Consider the following 22,168-nt stretch of genomic DNA (forward strand, 5'->3'; position numbering starts at 1 on the left):
TAGGAGAGTGATTGGGCCACTGTACTTGGTGCTGGTGAGGCTCCACCTTAAATCCTGTGCTCAGTTTTGGGCCCCTCATCATAAGAAAGACATTGAGGTGCTGGAGAGAGTGCAGAGAAGGCCAATGAGGCTGTTGGGAGGTCTGGAGGACAAGTCTGACGAGGAGCGGGTTAGGGAACTGGGGCTGTTTAGCCTGGAGAAAAGGAGTCTGAGGGGAGACCTTATCGCTGTCTACAACTACCTGAAGGGAGGTTCTAGCATGGGGGGTGTTGGTCTCTTCCCCCAAGTAACAAGTGATAGGACAAGAGGAAATGGCCACAAGTTGTGCCAGGGAAGGTTCAGATCAGACATTAGGAAAATTTCTTCACAGAAGGGGTTGTCAGGCACTGGAACAGGCTGCCCAGCGAAGTTGTGAAGTCATCATCCCTGGAGGTGTTTGAAAGACATGTACATGAGGTTCTTAGGGACATGGTTTAGTGCTAGAATTAGGTTATGGTTGGACTAAATGATCTTTAAGACCTCTTCTAACTAAAATGATTCCATGAGCAGAAAGCTGAGTCAAACTCAGTTCAGATGTGCTACTACCTCAGAGTCTAAGGAGAAAGACTGTTGGGACCATGCTCTGGCCTCCCTGAGACAGGAATGGCCACCAGTAAAAACACAAGATCAAAGGAGTCCTGTATCCTCCCCCTGCCAAACTGCAGACAGGAGCTCAAGGGAAAGGAGTGAATGGCCGCAAATCCACACTCAGGCTGGCAGGTGAAACCCACCTCGCCCTCCTAGGTGTCGCTGTACAACAGGTATGAGGCTCTGGATGTAGAAGGCCACAATGGATGAGGAAAATGAAGGTACATCTACACCACAAGCATTGACAGAATCAGAAAGGCCTATCCCCTGTACTACAACCACCTCCATGAGGAAGAAAAGATGGGTTGTAGTTGTAGGTGACTCCCTTCTGAGGGGAACAGAGGACCCAAACAGACCCTCTTCTTAGGGAAGCCTGCTGCCTTCCTGGGGCCCTGGTTAAGGACATCACCAGGAAACTTCTCACACTGGTACAGCCCTCGGCCTACCACCCATTACTAAAATAGGGGAGATTCAGGCTAGACATGAGGAAGATATTCTTTACAATGACGGTGGTGAGACACAATGGAACAGGCTGCCTGGATTGGTGATAGATTCCTCATCCCTGGAAACATTCAAGGCCAGGCTGGACGGGGCTCTGCACAACCTGATCTAGTTGAAGATGTCCCTCTGAATGGCAGGAGGGTGGGACTAGATGACTTTTGAAGGTCCCTTCAAACTCAAACTGTTCTATGATTCTATTATCACCTTAACTTTTTTAACTGAACCAATTGATTTTTCTTGAACAAGGCAGCTCGCAGACTGCATAGATGATCCAAACCAAACTTAGGGCGACACCAACAGCACAGAGGCTCTAAAAGGTGGTGGTATAGGTAAATATAGATGTATGCTTTACAATCTGCTTATCCATTTCTTTCTCATTCTCCAAGTCTTAGTTTAGGATGTAGGTCATAGGTGCCCAATTCCTACAGCAAAGCACTGTTTGGGATTAAGGGAGATGCTTGCATTCCCTTATTCTCTTCCCACTTCTCCCAACACCCAGGTGGGCTGCATACCACAGGTTTTCAATTCGATCAGACAAATTCTATCCATAGAATTTGACAAGACAAAGATGCCATTGGATTCATCATTAAAAGAAAACACCATCTTCAAATTATGGGGGACAGCTCACATAAGACAACTTCCAGTAGGCATCAGTGTTGTCACTATGATGTGATGTGTAAACTGGAAGGGGTACCTTTTGTTTTTTTTTAACATCATGCCATTGTTTAGGTTCAATCTAGGATCTGACAGTTCTTAAACGATCAGAGGACAAGTTTGAGAATGTGTTCCTTGATCTTACTTTACATGACACAAATGTGTGCCATTCAACGATTTAAATGTAGCTCTAGCAATACCTGCAATCACCATAGAAATTTCTAATCTAGAACTAGAAATGGAGATATATTACTTACCATCACCTCTGAACTCCAATGAGGTTCTACAAACCCATGGACTGTCAGTTTACGAAGCACTAGGAATAAAGAAGTTACTTGTGTAGATAGTTCTCAGCCCCTGTTCCAACAGATTTCAGATCATGATTACAGTTACAGTTGCTATGCCTTTCTTCTATTTCTCTGTATTAAAAAATGCACTTAATTTTGGGCCTTTGGATTCCTCAACCATACCTAACGTGAACCTAATCTTGTTGAAATTACTTAAAAATACATCATGTGTAAAATAATTACAAGAATTCCAAGAATTACTGAATCTTCACAGGGAATTCTGAAAAAGCTGTAAGTATTCAACCTCTGAAAGGTTCTGCAGCAGAGAAAGGGCCAAGTACACTCAACTATGGCCCACACATCATCTTTTAATTTTCTCAGATTTATCACTGCCAATAACCCAGAGAAACCACACACTGCACCTTCTGAAACAATTTAAGACTGGTATCATGTACATTGCAAGCACTGCACACAAACCTTCCAGCTCTTCAAATCAGCAAAGTACAGGAAGGCTATATATTCATTCTACAGAAGAATACTCAAGCATAACCTTAAATCCAAACTGACTACTAAGGTTATCTCTTCATTGAACACGAGATACACTTAACACAACAAAATTACTCAGTTAAATGCCTAAAGATAGCAAAATGTAAAGCACGTAAAAAAGCATCTTGTTGTGCCCTCCACTCTCCGATCTCCTACACTATGACTTCTTACAACATGCATATCAGAATGGTACATACTGAGAAATAAAGAATACCTTCTCCCCCTTCTGCTTTCCTGGGGACAGCTGAACACTTGCCTGCTGGTGGGAAGCTGTGAATGAATTTTGTATTTTGCTTTGCTTGTATGTGCAGCTTTTGCTTTTCTTATTAAACTGTCTTTACCTCAACACACAACTTTTCCCATTTTTTTATTCCAAGTCTTGCCCCATCCCACCAAGGGAGAATGAGTGAGTGGCTGTGTGGTACTTATTTGCCAGTTGGTGTTAAACTACATTTTCCTAATATGCACAGCTTTGTCAGAAAATGGTAACTCTTGACCAAAGAAGTCTTAATTGTTCATTGTGAAGAAACTTATTTGATTCCTTGTACTGAACATCATTCTATATTATTACCTTTCAATGACAACAAAGTTCTTTCTAGTGAATTTGTGGCTGCAGCTTCATCCCCTGCACAAATTTGCCGAAGGAATGTATCAGTATGATGATTCCACAAGGAACACGCAAAGCTATAAATACCTGATGCAAGCTGCAAAAGGAAGAAAGACCAACAATGTATTTGTTTTCCTGAATTGGGCTATAGCATAACAAATTCCTAAATTTTAAAGGCCAATTCAGACTGTACAATTATTTAATACATGTTCTTGCATATCATAGGACGCAGTGTTTCACTCACTTTTTTGTTGTACTGAGTCATACTGATTCAAAGATATTTTCCAGAAAAATACATTGTCTTAATTTGAAGATGTTATGATAGACTCACCTGCTTCCCTGACAACTTGGTCTATGACTCTGCCACTTTCAAAATAACTATTTAGGCTTCCTTATCTGATTTTCATTAAATACAGTCACAGATCTGTAATACAGTACAAGGTCTCAAAAAGCTATCACCTCTCCTCATCACCTCCTCTCCCACAAGACTTGAACTATTTGTCTTATAGCATAGTTAATATCGAAATGCACTTACTGTGGGACACAGTTAGCAGCTACGTGCCTATGTCTAATAAAAACAGTGTTGAACAATGCCTGTGCTGAAACTTTATTTTGTAAATAGCTGCAAATCCTGACTTTTTGCCTCGAATTATTTAAAATATAAAATGACAAATAGTTTCTAATCAGCTAGCACTAAACAAATCTCAGACTTAATTCACATTACAGTTTCCAAACAGTGCTTACCTGATAAAGATATCTGAAATATAAACAGAAGATAAAGAATTTCTCACTCAGTTGTGGTAGCACTTGACAGCTTTATAGTTAAGGAAGAAACTGCATTCAGTCTGTTACACATTACATCAGTGGAGTTTAAAGTACATATGAGCTGTTTATTTGGTTGTTTTGACTGAGTAAGAGTCTGACAATAGAAACTCCTGATAATTATTCAATGATGTATTAGTGGATTTGCAAAAACACATCATTGAATAATTACCAAGAATTTCCACCTACTTATGTTTTGGGGGTTGACTTTGGATATTAAAGGGATGTCTCTTTTAAATAGAAAGTACTAATACTAACCATACTAGCAAACAGGACCAATTCAGATGAGGAAAAAAAGAAGCAAAAATAGCCCTAATAGTAGGATATATTCTGGATAACCTCACTTAGTGCTGTATCTTAGTGCTGAAAGAATTTAAAACAATATCTGCTTTATTAAAAATTGGAGGGGACAGAACCACAAAAACACACACTGTTCATTAGGAGGACCCACCACGTTTTTACCTTTGAAGTCATTCAGCCAGCAATTATGATTTGTATTATTGCAGGACCTAAAGACCTAATCATGGGGCTAGGCTGCCTTAAATTCTTCTAGCCAGTAAAATAGGTAAAGCGCACTCATGGCGGTCAATACATACTCAAGCTAAAGAAAAAATATGGAATACCTTCATAAAGCAAAACTGTTCATGATGAATAGTAACAGTAAAAGCAAAGATGGCAGACTTGTTTCAATAGTGGATTTCATAGGCTGCCACTGATTCCTATTTAGGAACATATTTCAAGTATTCAATCATCTTCAATGCAGCAAAAAACTCAGAATCATAAAAATTCTCATTGAAGTTCAACAAGGTGACTAAACTGAATGGTGTGTATCCAGTAATGGAGAAGGTACCCTAAATCTTATTGTACTTCATGGTAGGACTGCAAAGAAAAGTGGTTATAGTTTAAGACAGTGAAGTTGTGCAGAACTTCACAATTTCAGACAAAAATTAGTTATTCAGATAAACTATAAAAACATAACAGCATTCTTGCAAAACCAGGGCCAGGAAGCAACAGGAAGACTGGAAAGCTTAATGTCAAAGGAATTAGGGGAAAAAAAGGTAACAGATATTTTCATTGATTTGCAGTCATTCATTATATCACTTATCCAATATGTGCAATATGCTGCTACAGAAAAAAGAAAAAAAAAAATCAGGTTTTAACACAGGTTTTAACACATGCAATTAATTTATTCCTGAAAGTAGCAGTAGACTTTTATTAGATAGAAAAATTAAACTCACTAGTTTTACTTCCAAGAACCCCCATTATAATTTTGTAGACTAAATCCAGAAAATAGGCTCAAAAGAAAATGGTTGTTTATAAGCATATCACTAAAGGTATATAAGCAGATACTACATTTTTTCTACTGTTACTAAAGCAGCTAACTGTATCTTTTAGATGGTTAATGTAGTTATAATCATAACTGTGCTATTCACCGGAAAGATGGAGTTATAAATAAGTTCCATTTACAAGTTAGTGTACCACAATTCATACATCATCTAACATTTTTCTTTTTAAACCTCAGGTAACAGTGTTCAATAAGGGACACCTTATCTGTAAGCATGGCCTTGTAATCCAGTACTATACTACATTAAAAATTTGTCAAGTATTTCCAAAGCTGTACTAAAAAAAGGTTGAAGCCGTAACTACTTATTTGAAAGTATCAAGCAAATCTGCATTCTGTTACTTAAGCTTTTAGAACTTTAAGCTTCCAGAACTTTTAGCTTCAAACAGCTATGTTCCTTCTCAACTGTCAAAGTCACATGCCACCCAACAGATGTAAATTGCCTTTACAGGAGACAGAAGAAGCAGATGTCAGAGTTGTCTGATTTTGCCATTATTAAAACAAACCCCAGTCCTTAAATGTAAACTCTATTGTGACAGATACTCAGATACTTTTCCCACCTAAGGTTCCAAAAACTGTGAACACACACAGTATTCCCAACACAGTGAAAGTGGATGCTCTGAAAATAAGCGGTTTGGCATACTCTCCAAAACTGCGTTACATTACTTACATCATAGAAAAGCTTCCTATCTGCAGCAAGCCGTTTGGATGCCAGGGTCTTCGTAACATGATAAAAGGTAAGCAGCGCTCTGTGCTGTCGAAGATCATCCTGGACTTTCACAGATTCCAGAAGAGTGGGTATAAGTTCTGGCCATTGCCTTGGGCAGTCCACCCTGGCAACTTTAGCAATCAGTACAGAAATCTGAGTCGCTATCTGCAGGAAAGAAAAACAAAACATAGACACCAGAAAGTCAAAAGTCATTTAGGAGACATACAGTGCAGAAATTAACAGCCAAATAAAACCTGAATGAAGAAAGCCTAATATGGATTGTCAGATTTGTGTGTGTGTGTGTGTTTTTTTCCTCAATCTGTTTTTAAGTTTGTTGAATGCAAATAGATTCGGAGCAAAAAAAGTCTTCCATTTTATATTTATCATAAATATTTACATAAAATGCTAAGCTGGCTACCTTGTTTAAATTTTACATTACAATCACTAAATTTTTTGTTCTAGAAATCACATAAATGAAGAAACAGATATTTGGGAACGACTTTTTACTTTGTGATCTTTTCTAATGCTTTCTACAAACAAACACATTGCTGAATACATATTACCCTTATTTCTGTGATACCTGACTTTTCATTTTTAGACAGAAGCATTCCCTTCCCCAGGCACATGTGCCTGTGAGCCATGGTCCCAGATCCTCACACCATGGGCCAGGCATACTTACACCACCCCCGCCATCTGGACTTTGGGTACTGGCACCAAATCCCAGTCACAGCATTAGCTGGCACCTACTCCTTGCAGCATGGACACACAAGAAACAGAGTGAGATGACACAGGAAGATTGTTAAGGGATCCAATCAGAAGACAGGACAGACAGCAGTGATTAGCTTCTGGGTTTGTTCACACACGGGTACTGAACAGCCATGGTTTACATGACTGGCCCTTTCTATATCCTCTTTCTGTCTATTCCCCACTTTGGTGCTCTACAACTCCCTTCCTCCAAACATTCCTTAATAAATTTTGCATAGTCCCACATAACCCCACCTCAAATATCCAAAACCATAATTTCTTCTTTCCCCGTTCTTATTGCATTTCCATTGAAAAGGCCCTCAACTAGACAACCTTAATGAAGCAGATGCTCTCACCTTCAACATACCCTTACAACTACCAGCACACTTCCAGTCTAGGGAAGAAGTCCCCTTCTTATGCCATAGAAAGGATTCTAAGCAATTTACTGGCATAAAAGGCAATAGCTGCCTCCTTTACTGCTTCCTTAGCTGTTTCATCTGACACCTGACCACCCCATAAAACTTCCTACAATACTGATTCCTACCCACTTCCTCAGGGAGAAGAATTGCTTCAGAAAACTCACAAAGTTTGCAAGGAAGGACAGAGAGTCTTATTTATTTTTGGATCAAGTGATACTGATTGGCAGGAGGGAGCAAATAAACTCTTCTCCATACATGATACAAGAATCTACCTCTCCAGGGATGCTAAGAGCACTTCTTCCTTAAGGACTGGCTTTTTAAGTGAAAACAATCTCCTGTCATATATTTCAAGCAGTATTTTGTTCCTCTCTTCACTCCATATGGTAAATATCTTCAGAGAGCACAGAAATTATGCTCCCAACATACGGTATGTTCTGTTTTTCTTTTCCCCCTCCCCTGGAAGTCAGCTCGTATCATCACATCTCAATGCTATGTCTAACTCTTATAGTTTTGTGTTGTGGGGTTTTTTTCTTTTTATGCATACAACAGTCATAATTTTTCTGCCTGCAGTGATGAAGAATGCACAAGTAGATAGCAACTGTGCTATGATGTATCTGTGACTGGAAAAGAGCATCTGTCAATGGAAAAGAGCACTCATCAGAAACATGAGATAACAAAATTCAGGCATACCAGGCAGACTGGGGACTAAGTGAAAGGTGCCTCTGAAAGTAAACAAAGATACCTACAAGAAGGATTAGGGGACGGGGTAGAAAGGAGGGGAGATGGACTCTTACATTCTTCAAAATCACAACAATAGTTTGGATAAGCATTTCAAAGCAGATTGTTGGCGTAAAAATTCCTTCATATCTTAAAAAGCTACATCCCAAAAATATCATAAGGACACACAAATAAATATATAAAGCTGCTAGCCTTTAAAGTGTTAGTTAAAAAGGTTACAATCTCAGTCTGCAACTACAGTCTCAGAATGGGAGACATGTCCATCAGCAGCGGAATTTATAACTATATAATACACCATTCTATTGTCTTAGCAGGCAAATTGATTAAATACTAATGAAGGTATGAAAAAACTGTTGATAAATGTTGAATTGTTTCACATACAATACAGTTAAAATTAGGTTTTGAGAAATGTGAATACCACGTAACCACTGCAAAATTAAGTATCTGATTAATTTTATACTACCTAGTAGTAGCATAAATGACACAGACTTTATGGTCCAAGACAACATACTTAATAGTTTTTTTTTGGTTGAAATAAAGAAACAAGTAATACTTGGTCATATATCTCTTTTTTTACACTGAAACTATACCTGCATTACAAATTTAAAGATATTTTCAAAGTCTATCTGCATTTTTAAATATTGCATTTGAAATAAAAACTTCAAATTCTAGTCAAAATTGTCATTGCACAAAAGTCTTCTACAAATACTCAACTACCCTAGTTTTGACACATTGCTAAAATCCTACAAATAATGTTAATCTCATCAAGGAATGCTGAACAGTTGAAACTGAACTGTCTGCAGAATGGAAGTTTCTTTGCTATACCTTTTCTTTTTAAACCTTACTTTATTTAAATCATTTAGTACTTTGTTGGAAAAGTTCTATAAGACCTACCTCAAAATATTTGCAAATATTTCCTTGCAGAATCTCATACTTGCATGAGCAAGAATAAATTAGCAAAAGGCAGACTCATTCATCCAGCAAATGCATATTCTGAACCCCTAACAATAGCTTTATACTCAATTTAACAATAAATCCTTATTCTAAGTTGCTTAAAATTAGTCACTTTTTGTAAGATAAGGCATTATCATGCTGAAGCTTTATTATGCTTATATAAACTCAATACTGTGACTAGATATGTGACAACAATACTGCTTAGGTGGGTTTATGCAGTAGCATTCTCAACAGCTCATTCCTGCTACACGCCCACCACACTTCCTCATAGGGCAATACTGGGAATCAGATCAGAGAACAGATACAGCTGAAAAAAGAAAAATCACTTGGGGAGAGAAGGCTATTTTTGAGCTACATCCATTCCCTGAATCATGTCTCCAAATGGTTGCATAAACAGCAATGGACAACATAAACTACCACTGCAACAAAACACAAACTCTTTAAAGAGACAAAACATGTTGAATTATTATCCATGGAAAAAGATCATACTTCAATATACAGATCTGTCTGAAAGGCAACATGGAAATTGCAACTCATAAACTTTATTAAACACTTTGTAAAGAGAAAAAGCAAATTATATACCAATACAAGCGTTTGGAGAGTAATAATTAATCATCCACCACTGACCTGATTCACTGGCTCATTAAAGTTGGTAATAAGTCCAGCACGCAATGTAGCTTTTTCTTCCTCAGAAAGAGCACTGTCAGGATATATTTATTAGAATATTATATAATGTTCAATAAAAAACAACTATTAATTCATATTCAGAATTACTTTCTCATCATTACTAGAAACAGAAGTTAAACGATCATTTCTCTCTGTGCATCTGTGTTTGACTGGATGAAGATTACTTTTATAATCCATTCTCTTGAAACTAATATATTTCAGTTTGATAAACTACCAACATATAAACATTCCTTCTTTTTCACTGTCTCCAAGACATTTAACAACAGAGGGAACAGTGAAACAGACAAAATTAAACCCCAAGTTTTGATGTGACCTTTGTAAATACAAATGGCAAAAAAGAAAGCTCACAGTAAGATACCCTAATATATTATGAAAATAAGGGAAGACTGCACAAACCATAAACTGATTGTTATTAGACAGCTTTTATACAGTTATCATTGTGGCTATTGATGACTTGTGTGTGACTTGCCCATGTGCACTAAAGGATAATGACAAATAGGTGTTCAGTTTAAGGCAATTAGGTTATCAAATGACAGCTCTTTTTGCAAAAGTAGTAATCATTTTCTGCTACAAATCCATTTCGACAAGCAAGTCATATAGCCACACTTAAAAATATGAATCCTTTGAAAGTTATACCGTTGAGTGAAAAATATATTGATACAGTCTTCAAAAATGCAAGGAAAGCTAGTAAGAAGAATAAATTCTAAGCCATAAACGTTAACTTTCCTCACATGAAGCTTTACACTATCTTTATACTTCCTTCTAAGTGACTTCTACGAGTTTAAGACTACGAATTAAAATACCCTATCACTCCAGCACTACTTCAGACTTCATGTGACTGATGTAAATTTCTAATATATTCCAGGTAGGAAACATAATAAACTGCTTTTAAAAATGCTTTGTTGTTATTTATAGATTATGCAATCAGAAAAAATATCCAACTTTTGTTAACTAACAGCAGCTAGAAAGCCGTTCCTTGTACATAAAAAGACATAAGGTATCACACAAGGTTGTTTAGATAACACTTTCATCTAAGACTGCAACAATTTAGAAACATGCATGCAATCACCACATCCCAATGAAATCTAGTTGCTGGAAATTAAGAAGAATGAAAACACATAGCAGAACAACCAACTTCAACCACCCTGACATGTGCTGGAAAAGTGGCACAGTGAGCTGTAGGCAATCCAGGAGACTCCTGGAACGCACTGAGGATAACTTCTAGGCCAGGTAAGAGACAGCCCTACCAGGGGGCATGTGACACTGCACCTGATGGTCACCAGTGCAAGTGAGCTAATCAGTGATCCCAACACTGGAGGCAGCCTGGGCTGCAGTGATCACACACTCGTCGAGTTCACAGTCCTGAGGGACGTGGGACAGGTGACGAATAAAGTCAGGGCTCTGAATGGTAGGAAAGTCAACTTCCAGCTCTTCACGGAGTTAGTGAACAGGACCCCTGGGAAACTGCCCTCAGGGACAAGGGAGCAGAATAGGGCTGGCAGAGCTTTAAGGACATGTTCCACTGAGTGCAAGAGCTCCCAATCCCCAGGTATAAGAAATGGGGTAAGGAGGGCAAGAGGCCGGCATGGCTGAGTCGAGACCTGCTGGACAAACTAAAGGGCAAGAAGGAAATGCACAGGCGGTGGCAGCAGGGACAGGGATCTTGGGAAGAGCAGAGGGGACACTCTGCGGTTGTGCAGAGATGAGGTCAGGAAGGACAAGGCGCAGCTGGAGCTGAACTTGGCGAGGGACACAATAACAAGAAGGGCTTCTACAGGTAGGTCAGGCAGAACAGGAAGGTCAGAGGTAGTGTAGCCCCTCAATGAATAAGACTGGTGAACTGGTAACAATGGATGAGGTACTTAGCAACTTCTTTGCCTCAGTCTTCATGGGCAAGCACTCCTCCCACACCTCTCAAGTGGATGAACTGCAAGAGGGGACTAAGGCAGCAAAGTCCCTTCCACATTAGTGAAGATCAGGTCTGTGACCACTCATGGAGCCTGAACATACGTTAAGTCTATGGGACCTAATGAGATATATCCCAGGGTCCTGAGGGAATTAGCTGATGCGCTTGCCAAGCCACTCTGCATGATATTTGAAAAGTCATGAAAGTCAGTTGAAGTCTCTGGTGACTGGAAAAATTGAAACATTGCACCCTTTTTAAAAAGGGTAGAAAAGAGGAACCTGGGAACTACCGACCTGCCAGCCTTACCTCTATGCCTGGAAAGATCATGGAACAGATCTGGCCAGAAGCAATGCTAAGGCACATGGAGGACAGGGAGGTGATTCAATACAGCCAGCACGGCTTCACCAAGGGCAAGTCCTGACTGACCAAACTAGTTCCTTTCTACGATGGAGTGACTACATCAGTGGACAAAGGGCGGGCTATGGATGTCATCTATCTGGACTTCTGTAAAGCCTTTGACGTGTTCCCCCACAACATCCTTCTTTCTAAGTTGGAGAAATTTGGATTTGATGGGCAGATTGTTTGGTGCATGAAGAACTGGCTGGATGATCGCACCCAGAGAGTAGTGGTCAATGGCTCAATGTCTGGATGGGCACTGCTGACAAGTTGTGTTCCTCAGGGGTCTGTATCAGGACCAGTACTGTTAAATATCTTCATCAATGACACAGACAGTGGGACTGAGTGCACCCTCAGCAAGTCTGTGGATGACACCAAGCTGAGTGGTGCAGTTGACACACCTGAGGGGCAGGACACCATCCAGAGGGACCTGGACAAGCTCGAGAAGTGGGCCCATGCAAACCTCATGAGGTTCAATAAGGCCAAGTGAAAATTCCTGCATCTGGGTTGGGGCAACCTCCAGTATCAATACGGGCTGGGGGATGAAGCGATTGAGAGCAAACCTGTGGAGAAGGACTTGGGGGTACAGAAGGATGGAAGATTGGACATGAGTTGGCAATGTACTCTTGCAACCCAGAAGGCCAATTTTATCTTGGGCTGCACCAAAAGGAGCGAGGCCAGCAGGCTGAGGGAGGCGATTCTGCCCCTCTACTCCACTCTGTTGAGACCCCATGTGGCGATACACTCTCGCCCCACCATCCCCCCTCCACTGAGAACTGATGTGGCAGCTGCATGTGTGCAGATTCCCCTTCTTCCTCAACACCTCCCCCCTCTCCTGAAATAGGGTAAGTTAATGGCTCTTATTGTGAGACCCAGGCAAGAGTCCTTAGGAGAGAGGAGGGGGCGCACCACCCACAGTAGGGGCATGCAGAGGCGCAGGCAGCAACAGTAGGGGGGTGCAGAGGTGCATGTAGACACAGTAGGGGGCTGCAGAGAAGCCACGAAGCTTCTAGACTGTCCACAGCCAGATCTGACAAGACTATAAAACAGGGTCCAGCTGTGGCTGCTTTTGTGTGGTCCTCTCGGAGCACTGGCCAAATCCTGCTGCAGAGAGCCCTCCCACAACTGGGACACTGTCTAAGGTAACCTCCCGAAAAATAGGCCTGCCTCATCTCCATGTGTGGGTGAGTGATAACTAGATGTTCCCTCCTCACTAGACCAGTGAGTGTATTCCGTGCTAAAATATAAGCACATGTATTTTTCTGCAGTCAGGGACGGCTCTGGCATTGTTTATTGTGAGTGCATGTATGGACGCTGTGGATCTCCATTATTCTTATTTGGTGTATCCCATATAATCTCCTCAAGTTGATATCCGAATCTGTATTTTATGTTACCGGAGTATTAACTGATTTTATAAACCCCGTTTCTAATTGGTTGTTTTCCCAGACTTTCCTGGACGGAATAAAAGTCTGTTTTGGACGTTGTTGTTCGCCTAAAACTAACTTTGGGGTCCCTCCATAACACCCCACCTGGAGCCCTGCGTCCAGCTCTGGAGCCCTCAGTACAGGAAAGACATGGACCTGTTGGAGAGGGGCCAGAGGAGGCCACAAAAATGATCAGAGGGCTGGAACACCTCTGGTGTGAGGACGGGCTGAGAGAGCTGGGGCTGTTCAGCCCGGAGAAGAGAAAGCTCCGGGGAGACCTTATTGTGACCTTTCAGTACTTAAATGGAGCCTATAAGAAAGATGGAGACAGACTTTTTAGAAGGACCTGTTACAACAGAGCAAGAGGCAATGGTTTTAAACTAAAAGAAGAGAGATATAGGCTAGATATGAGGAAGAAATTTTTTACAATGAGGGTGGTGAAACACTGGCACAGGTTGCCCAGAGGGATGGTAGATGCCCCATCCCTGGAGACATTCCAGGCCAGGCTGGATGGGGCTCTGAGCAGCCTGATCTATTGAAGATGTCCCTGCTCATGGCAGGGGGGTTGGACTAGATGACTTTAGAAGCTCCCTTCTGTGGAGAGTTTTTGGAAGAAAGAGGACACGGGCTGTGTGCTGTGAACAGGCCAGAGCTTGATGTGGCTGAGGTGTAGGCCAGGACCTGCATGGAGGGTTGTCTGGAGACACCAAAGACAGAACGGAAGTCGCTTCAGTAAACAGAAGCTGGTCTGTCCTCAACCCAGGCTGCAGGAGGGGCGCTGTCGTCACTGCGCGTGAACAGCTCGTGGACAGTGCCCTGCAGCTAATCACCATAGCGGGGGGACGCGTGACTGCAGAGAGTGACCAATCATAGCCCGTGCTTGTCGCGTGACCACTAAGTAAAGAGTATATAAGGGTTGTTAAAACATGTATCGGGGGACATTGATATTCAGTGTGTTGTTAAAATGTTCAGTAAAAGGGCATTGATGTTAAACTCATATTGAGCCCGAGTCTCTGTCCTCGTGGGTCGCCTGTCGCACTCAAAGAGACTTACCCTGCCCAAATTCTTCATTCTCCACACCCTTCCAATCCAAATCTATGATTCTAACCACTTCCTGTTGTCTGACCTCAGGCACAGATACTAACCTACCAGTTTTATATAGTGAGACTCAAAATGGTGGCTAAAGTTCCCCAAAACACAGCTTTTACACTAATCTAGAGAAATACTAAATACTCATCTAAAAATAATAAAAAGCAGTGGTAAGATTTAGCCTAAGATCAAACATTTGCAATAACATTCCAATTTTACCTTTTTTCCCCTTTATACATAACACAAGTACTCACTATTTCCTAAATCAAAGAGTTAGCATTCTTAGTACACAAGGGGGGAAATTTATTGTTTCACTTTTGATTCAGAGCTGTGCACTAAGTCCTACTTTGAAAGGTAATTTATAGCACTCAGGAAACACGTTTAAATGGCTTTTTATGAAGACTTAGGCTTTAAGTTATTTCTACATAAAATTAAATTATGCCTAAAAACATTTAGGTAATGTTTACAAAGATTTCTGCAAAAGTAAATGTTTTTCTGCAGAAAACTATTTCAGCTATTAATGTAAAGCCACGAGATGACATCCAATTTCTGTGGTCCTTTTTTTTTTTTAAATACAAAAATGCGGTATATAATTTCTACATGTACCTGCATACTTTAAGTAGTTTCTAAAACTTGTATGCCATTTTTAATGCAAATAAGAAATTAAATCTCAATTACTTGTATCTTGTACAATATCTCACTTTCAGGAATAACAGAAAGCACCTAAAACCTGATTTATAAACAAACAAAAAAATGTTCTACTATATTATTACATTTACTTTGTTTGTGAGGAAATGAGGCTCCTTGCTTTAATTACTCTTTCATAACTAGAATTATATTAGTCATACCATATTCATATGCCAAGAGGAGCGAGAATTCAGTTCATTGCTAACCATCAATAAAAATGCCATAATTACACTTTCACCATTACAAACAAAACAAATGAAGGAAGCAAAACAGATTCATAAGAATGAACACCTCAAATACCGAAGCTTATGAGCAGAGGTGGCAAAGAGTAATAATAATAATAACCAAAAAAAAAAAAAAAAAGAAAAAAGAAAACCAATGCAGATATAAGTGCTATACTGCATTATGTAGCAGGAATTGAAGAATCTCCAACAGTTCTTCAGAGGATGCAGGAATTTACCATTTAGATAATACGACAGTGGCATCTGCTGGAGACCAGATTCCCTGCTACACGCTCACCCATCTGCAAGTCACAGACAGAGCCACAGACAGCGGTATCTTTATCCTCTCTTAATGTGCTGCAAGAAAAGCCCAGAACACCTTCCAGAAATTATAGGCAGGCTAGAAATTGGGAAGAATGTGTATAATTCAACAAATTATGTCCCTTCAGCACTGAATTACTCCAAAGCAAAAATTAAAACAAGTTCTTCTAGAGATTAACTTCTAAGTATTTATGTGGTTGCCATTCACAATTGGCAGCTTCCAAGTTTCTGATCTTTTTCTGTGTTCACGGTATGAGGAAACACGTATCCAAATATTTTAAAAGTTCTTTTGGAGCTTTTTTTTTAAAAGTTTCTACTATTTCATAAGCTAAAAATCCAGATCTCAAGAGTTATTTATAGTTATCACTCAAACAAACAAAAACGTGGATTTGAGATGTATTATTAAAGTTGCCAACACAGTAAGCAAATCAGAGAACAAAATCCATAAAAGACAGGATTTAACAGGATTACCTACAAAATTAAAAACACGTTCAAGAAAAGGAACTCCTAATAAAACTCCAACTCAAGAAAAGCCATAAACCAAAACCACGTGCACAATCATAGAGTGAAATCACCTTCTGAGGAGGCTGGCAACACATTCAAAACCAGGCCACACCATGCCTTAAATGAGGGTATGACAGCCCCAGGCTCTTGCCCACAGCAGCCTGGGAAGCTGCCTGAGAAAGCACACAGGAGAAAGTTCACAAGACCATCTCTGAAATAACTCTCACTGGAAAATGCTGCTTTAAGTCCAAGGCAGGTGAAGAACAAGCAGCATGAATAGGACAGATAGCACCAGTGAACATGTACAAAAAGAAAACTAGTTTAGAAAACTCACTTTTTCTTAATTTAAAAAAAAAAAAAAAAGTTGTCTGTATTCACTGTTCTGTAGCTATGTATTTTAGCAGAATGAAGCACTCAGATACTGTCCTGTTCAAAGAACTCACCATCAGCATTTTCCTGCTTTGCAGAAGTAGCAGCTGAGAAATCATGAATGACCAGCATAAGGGGAAAGCTAGTTCTGCTTGATTCAGCTGGATTAACTTCAGCACACTGGTACAACAGAGGTATTTATCCTACTGGGAAAGTTTGTGAAAGTTCCCCACAAGTACACAAATATTCAAGAGAAATTGTTCTGAAAGAAACTATCTTTAGCACTAAGGAATTAAGGCTGTATGAAAATATTACCTGTCTGCAAGAACTCTCCTCCAATTCTCATAATTCTTCAAACTACCTGGCAAATTTCAACTGCATTTGGCAAAAAGCAGAAATGTCAACAGTATGATTTCTTTTCCATAGCTTTTGTGAAAATCAACAGCTGAGTAAAGTAGATAGACCTGAGTTCACATCCCACTGAGAAAACACAGGTATAAAAAGGCCTTTCCTTTGAGAAGCAGCAGAAAACAGTCACCTCCAAAGCCAACATCTGCTCTACCAAACAGGATGGATCGGAACACGCTTTGAGGTACTACCATGGATGGACACAGGACAGCTGCTGATGTGATAGACGAGATGAAAAACAAGAATTTTGCAAGGACAACAAAAATGCAATATATACAGTGAAATATTCAAAGATCATAGTATCTAAAACAAAACTGGTTCACAAAGCAATTCACTGAGAAATCACAGCTTAAAAGCAGTATTTCTCAAAATGCCCTCAACATAAGAGAAAAGCAATCTGGGTGAGTGCAAAATACTGATAGGATCATACATACAAAAAATTTAGAAGTGAAATTAGAAATAGAGGAAAAAAATAGACATAGAGTGGAAACAGTACTTATTTACCACATGGAATCTTTACCAACAGCCAATATTTTAAAATAAATATACATTAATTGTGCTAAATCTGCAAATAGAAAAATTAGAACTGGTCTTATTTCATATAGAATATATACTATTTCATACATAATTACTTCATGGAATCTTTAAAAATATATGTTTTATTGGCTATTATTAATATTTATATTATTTTCCTCTTACATAAAAGAGAATCTGAATGCTTCCAGATGTCTTGCAATTGTATACTAAACCACACGTACAAAAACTCTAGTACTTTCCATAATAATGAAGGAGTACTACTAAAATGTTCCACAGATGTAGAATTTCATCACTTTTCCCTCTTCTGATGAATCTTCAGAAAAGCTTACAATGTAAGCCAAAATACATTAACTTATCTCAAACAAACACAATGAAAATCATGCCATACTTTTCTGAAGTAGCTTAGAACTATGACTCATAAAAAGTGGACCAGGAATTACAAGTTGTTCCCTACAGAACCTCACAATGATGTCCCACCTATTTATATTACTACCATTTAAGAGAGAGACTGAATGCTTCCAAGCCTTTCTTGGTTCCTAAAAACAATGAAGGAAAATTGAAACCCTTTTCGAAATTAGCCCGACTTTTTAAAGGGAAAAGAAAAAACTCCACATGGAACAACCAAAAGTATATAGGGCTGCAGGTATCACAAATTATGACGGCATTACTTGTAACTTTTAAGTAAATGATTTGGTCCTTGAGAACACTGGTTAGATTTTTAGCTTCTTTGGAGAACTTTTTTTTGTCATGCATTATCAGAACACACATATCAGAACAATAGACAATGAAGACCAGAACTTGCTGTCATGATAGCAACTTCCTCCTTATCATGTACATGTTCAATATGAATTATTAATCCACTTAAATGAAATTCCTCCTTCATGATCTCTCCAAGAGGCTTCCTACCTTTGCCTTCATCTGCTATTATCAGAAAATCCAGGTGCTAACCTTACAAAGCTTATCACTTCACTTCAAAATCTCATTTCTACAAAACAGCCTTCTAACTCAGTTTTTAAAAGTAAAACATGAATAGAGCTATAAGAAGAAATACAAAAGCAGGGTGGTTCAATAGTGAGTCCTAATGTTGAAAGGCTTTCTGTCTTTCACCATGAATTCTAAAATAACTTCGGTCAACCAAGGAATTTGTTCTTTTCCAGTTTGACAAGTGTAACAGAAACTATTGTAGGAGGTGAGGTGAAAGAAAATCAGAACTTACTGTGGTGCGACACGTCTCCAGTAGCGATCAATTCCATTTTTAAAGTACAGCACAGCTAACCATCTTACGTTCACATCCAGGGTATGATTTGTAAAGATATTCTGTTTCAAAAAAAAAAGATTAAGTTAAAAACTGATCAATACACCACAGACAGGATAGAAATTGTATTAACACATGCACTGGCATATGTATAAATACAAACACCATTGTATGTACAGGTGTATATAAACAAAATGCACTAGCCAGCATTTGACAGACATGTTAAACAAAGTGTTAAACATTAATTTTTAAAGATTACAAAAATGCTTACCACTAGCCCTAACACTTGATTCATAAAAAATAAACCAAATGTATATGGCAAATGTATTTCTAATCTCATCTGGCTGAACAGGGAATAAAAAAATAATAATTACCAGCACCAGCCAGTTATTACACTCTTTAATGACACAGTTGAATTCTGATTAGAATAAGAAAGTATTCTGTATTGTGCAGTGCCAGACTTCCAAGACCTTTCAGGAGATTTCTTTGTTATCTTGACATATGCTGAGAACTGTCCTGACTACCAATGTTGACTGCAAAACAGTAACCTGGAAGGACAGCAACTCTTACACTTGCCTATACTTATTCAAGAAAATCAGCTTCTACTACTTAAAAGTTAAGTATCTAAACACATACATAGATCTGTATCTATCTATATACACTTTTATGTACCTATCTGTATATACAAAGTAAGAAAGATTATTTCATACAGTAACAGTGTCAAATAAACCAAGCAGGAGAAGTTAAAATAAATATAGGCCATTGAATCTTAATACAAGCACCACTGCACCAGACGGATCCTTCTCAAGGGGGTGAGACATTAGTCCCTGCTTTACGGAGCAAATAGATGTGAGCTCAGTGGTATCATTACACAGTGCACTGCACCACTTGTATAAAGTGCTTTTAGAAGGCTACTAAGAAGGGACACGAAAAATGCAGGGATTCAGGTCAAGACCATCTGCTAGTTTTGGCTGCTGTGTCTGAAGAACTAAAAATAAACCTTTAAAAGAAGCTGGGACCTCATCAAGCTTTTCAATATGAATTCAAAACTTATCATTTTATCAAACTCTATTTCTATAATACTATCAGCTTTCTAGACATAATGCCCAGCACAAAAAGAACCCTCACAAACTCCAATCACTAGAAAGCAAACACAAGCCGACAAGGGTATTGACTCCAAAACTAGCAACCTAAACACCAAAAAGGTTGTATTCCACTGATAAGCACCACACAACATGGAAGGATCTATATGTAACATAGTCACAGGGGAACTTCTACAAAAGCAGACATAATGCCACCAAATCCACAATAAAGGTGGTTCTGGTCCATACAAGCCTCCCTCCCTCATGGGGCAGTAAATGTCATTCCTTTGACAAGGGTCCTCTTGGCCTTCTACCATCTAGAATTCATAACAGGCCAACAACAGGGTCACCACTAGAGCCCAGCACCTCATGGCACTACAAGCTGGATTTCCTCCTCCTCCTGAACATCTGGGAGACAAGCCTGCTGTGAGACAGGGTGATGACAACGCCTACCACCACACAGCATTGGGATACCAGCAGCTGGACCATGACGGCTCAAGGCTTTTCTCAGACAGAGGTCATGGTGCCACAGTATTCTAGAGCCACATCTAGAATTACTCAACGTTTACCTCATTGCACTTTTCCACTGTGTCTTACCAACAAGACTGAATAGAACCCTGGTTGCGTCTCCCACTGCTTCAGTTGCTCTTCTGCTGGTTTCAGCACTGCAGTATCTTGGCTGGTAGCTTGGGTCAAGACTTGCAAAACAATACTGCTGGCACTGTTGATATCCATGAAAACCTGAGAACATTTAAAAAGGAGGAAAAACACTGAAGAAAAGAGCCAGCTAATATAGACAGGTATTTTCCATTCATATCACCTAAACACCCCACGCTCAGTTGTCGTTAGACTATACCGTGTAGGATCACATTACACCCACTCACAGGCGGCATCAAGGTACAGCAATTAAACTATTTTGCTTTCAGAGATCACTCAGCAGAAAAAGCAAGCATTACATCCATTATTACAAGTACATTTACTACCTTTGAGGAATTACAAGAAATATTTCTATTTTAAACCAGTTACCTCTCTTGTGAAGGACAGCAAACTAAAAACAAAACCACTGCTAGTAATGACCTCAAATGCAGGCAGAGAAAATCAGAGGCTCGTCTGAAAGAGAAGAGGATGCAGAGTATTATCATTTTTGTATGGTGGTAGCACCTCTGGAATAACATGTTTCAGAAGGGAGAAAATCTGCTGTGTAACAGGAGCCGGGAGAGAGGAGTGAGAATCTGTGATAGAAACAGCGCTGCAGACATGAAGGTCATTCCCACTCCCACACTCCTCCATCTCCTCCTGGTGGCCAAAATCCAAGAACCCCTTCTGTTCTAGTCTTCATTCTTTCATTCCTTCCTAAGGAAGTGTCTGCACACACAGTTGACTTCAGAGAATATTCCCGTGTTCTGCCATGCTCCTTTAATGGTCTTCCTGAGTAGTCAATCTTTTTGATACAGGCAAATTAGTAACCAAGTACTTTTCCCATAACACTGAAATACCTCCACATTTTGGAATCACATGTCAGTTACAAAAACATATCAGGAACAGCTATACATCTGCCAGGGAACAAAACAAAGGATTCACAGAATCACACAAACTCACATTATGTTAGGGATTGGAAGGGATCTCAGAAGATCATCTAGATTCCATCAGTAGACACCTCCATACTTCATTGTTTACAGACTTCAAAGAATGCAGTAGGACAACTCACTCATGTCCGAGCAATTAATTCTGTGCTTTTTTTGTTATCTTTTGTTAGGAATTCAATTAATTCTTTTCCACTCTAAGGGGGTGTAAGAACAGATTCTCTGAAATAAAGTGGTAAATATATCACCCAAAACAAGACAAGTACACACTGGGTTGTGTTAAGAGGAACACAGCAAGTGGCTCTGAGGATGTCATTATCCTCCTTTCCTCAGCAGCAGCCAAGACTGACTCTAGAACAGGGTCTTCAGGTTTGTCATCACTCCTGTCTCTCTGCCCCCTTCAAGAAAGAAGTGTAGAAACCAGAGAGAGAGGCCACAGCCACTTAGACAGTCTGAGGTCTAAAGCAAATTAGCCACAAGGAGAGGCTGAGGACTTGTTCAGGGAAGTGGAAGCTCAGGGAAGACTCAGTAACACAACAAACTTCCCAAGGGGCAGTTGCAAAGAGGACAGAACCAAACACTTCTCATCAGCACATAAGGGAACTAGTAAATACCTACAAAGCTACAAACTGCAGCTAGGGAGGTTCAAGCAGAAGCTCAAAAATGTATTTTCCTGCACATTCGTTTCAAGGAAAACACAAAAACCAAAGTTTCCATTCCTTAAGGCTGAAAAAACCACCTAAGGGTCA

General features: G+C 39.5%; 1 protein-coding gene across 1 annotated transcript in view; it reads right to left on the reverse strand.

Moving 5' to 3' along the window:
• The window catches only part of IPO11 (importin 11), an 83,571-nt gene that overhangs the window by 59,449 nt on the left and 1,954 nt on the right, over positions 1-22,168 (reverse strand). Inside the window, exons 3-9 of the mRNA XM_080362944.1 lie at positions 20,863-20,946; positions 20,434-20,577; positions 18,716-18,816; positions 9,578-9,650; positions 6,057-6,260; positions 3,187-3,319; positions 2,040-2,098 (exon numbers count right to left, since the gene is read on the reverse strand). Coding sequence (XP_080219070.1) covers positions 2,040-2,098; positions 3,187-3,319; positions 6,057-6,260; positions 9,578-9,650; positions 18,716-18,816; positions 20,434-20,571 — 708 coding nt within the window. The 5' untranslated portion in view covers positions 20,572-20,577; positions 20,863-20,946. The remainder of the gene's footprint in view (positions 1-2,039; positions 2,099-3,186; positions 3,320-6,056; positions 6,261-9,577; positions 9,651-18,715; positions 18,817-20,433; positions 20,578-20,862; positions 20,947-22,168) is intronic.

This window comes from Nesoenas mayeri (assembly GCF_963082525.1).
Source record: "Nesoenas mayeri genome assembly, chromosome: Z".
Lineage (NCBI taxonomy): Eukaryota > Metazoa > Chordata > Aves > Columbiformes > Columbidae > Nesoenas > Nesoenas mayeri.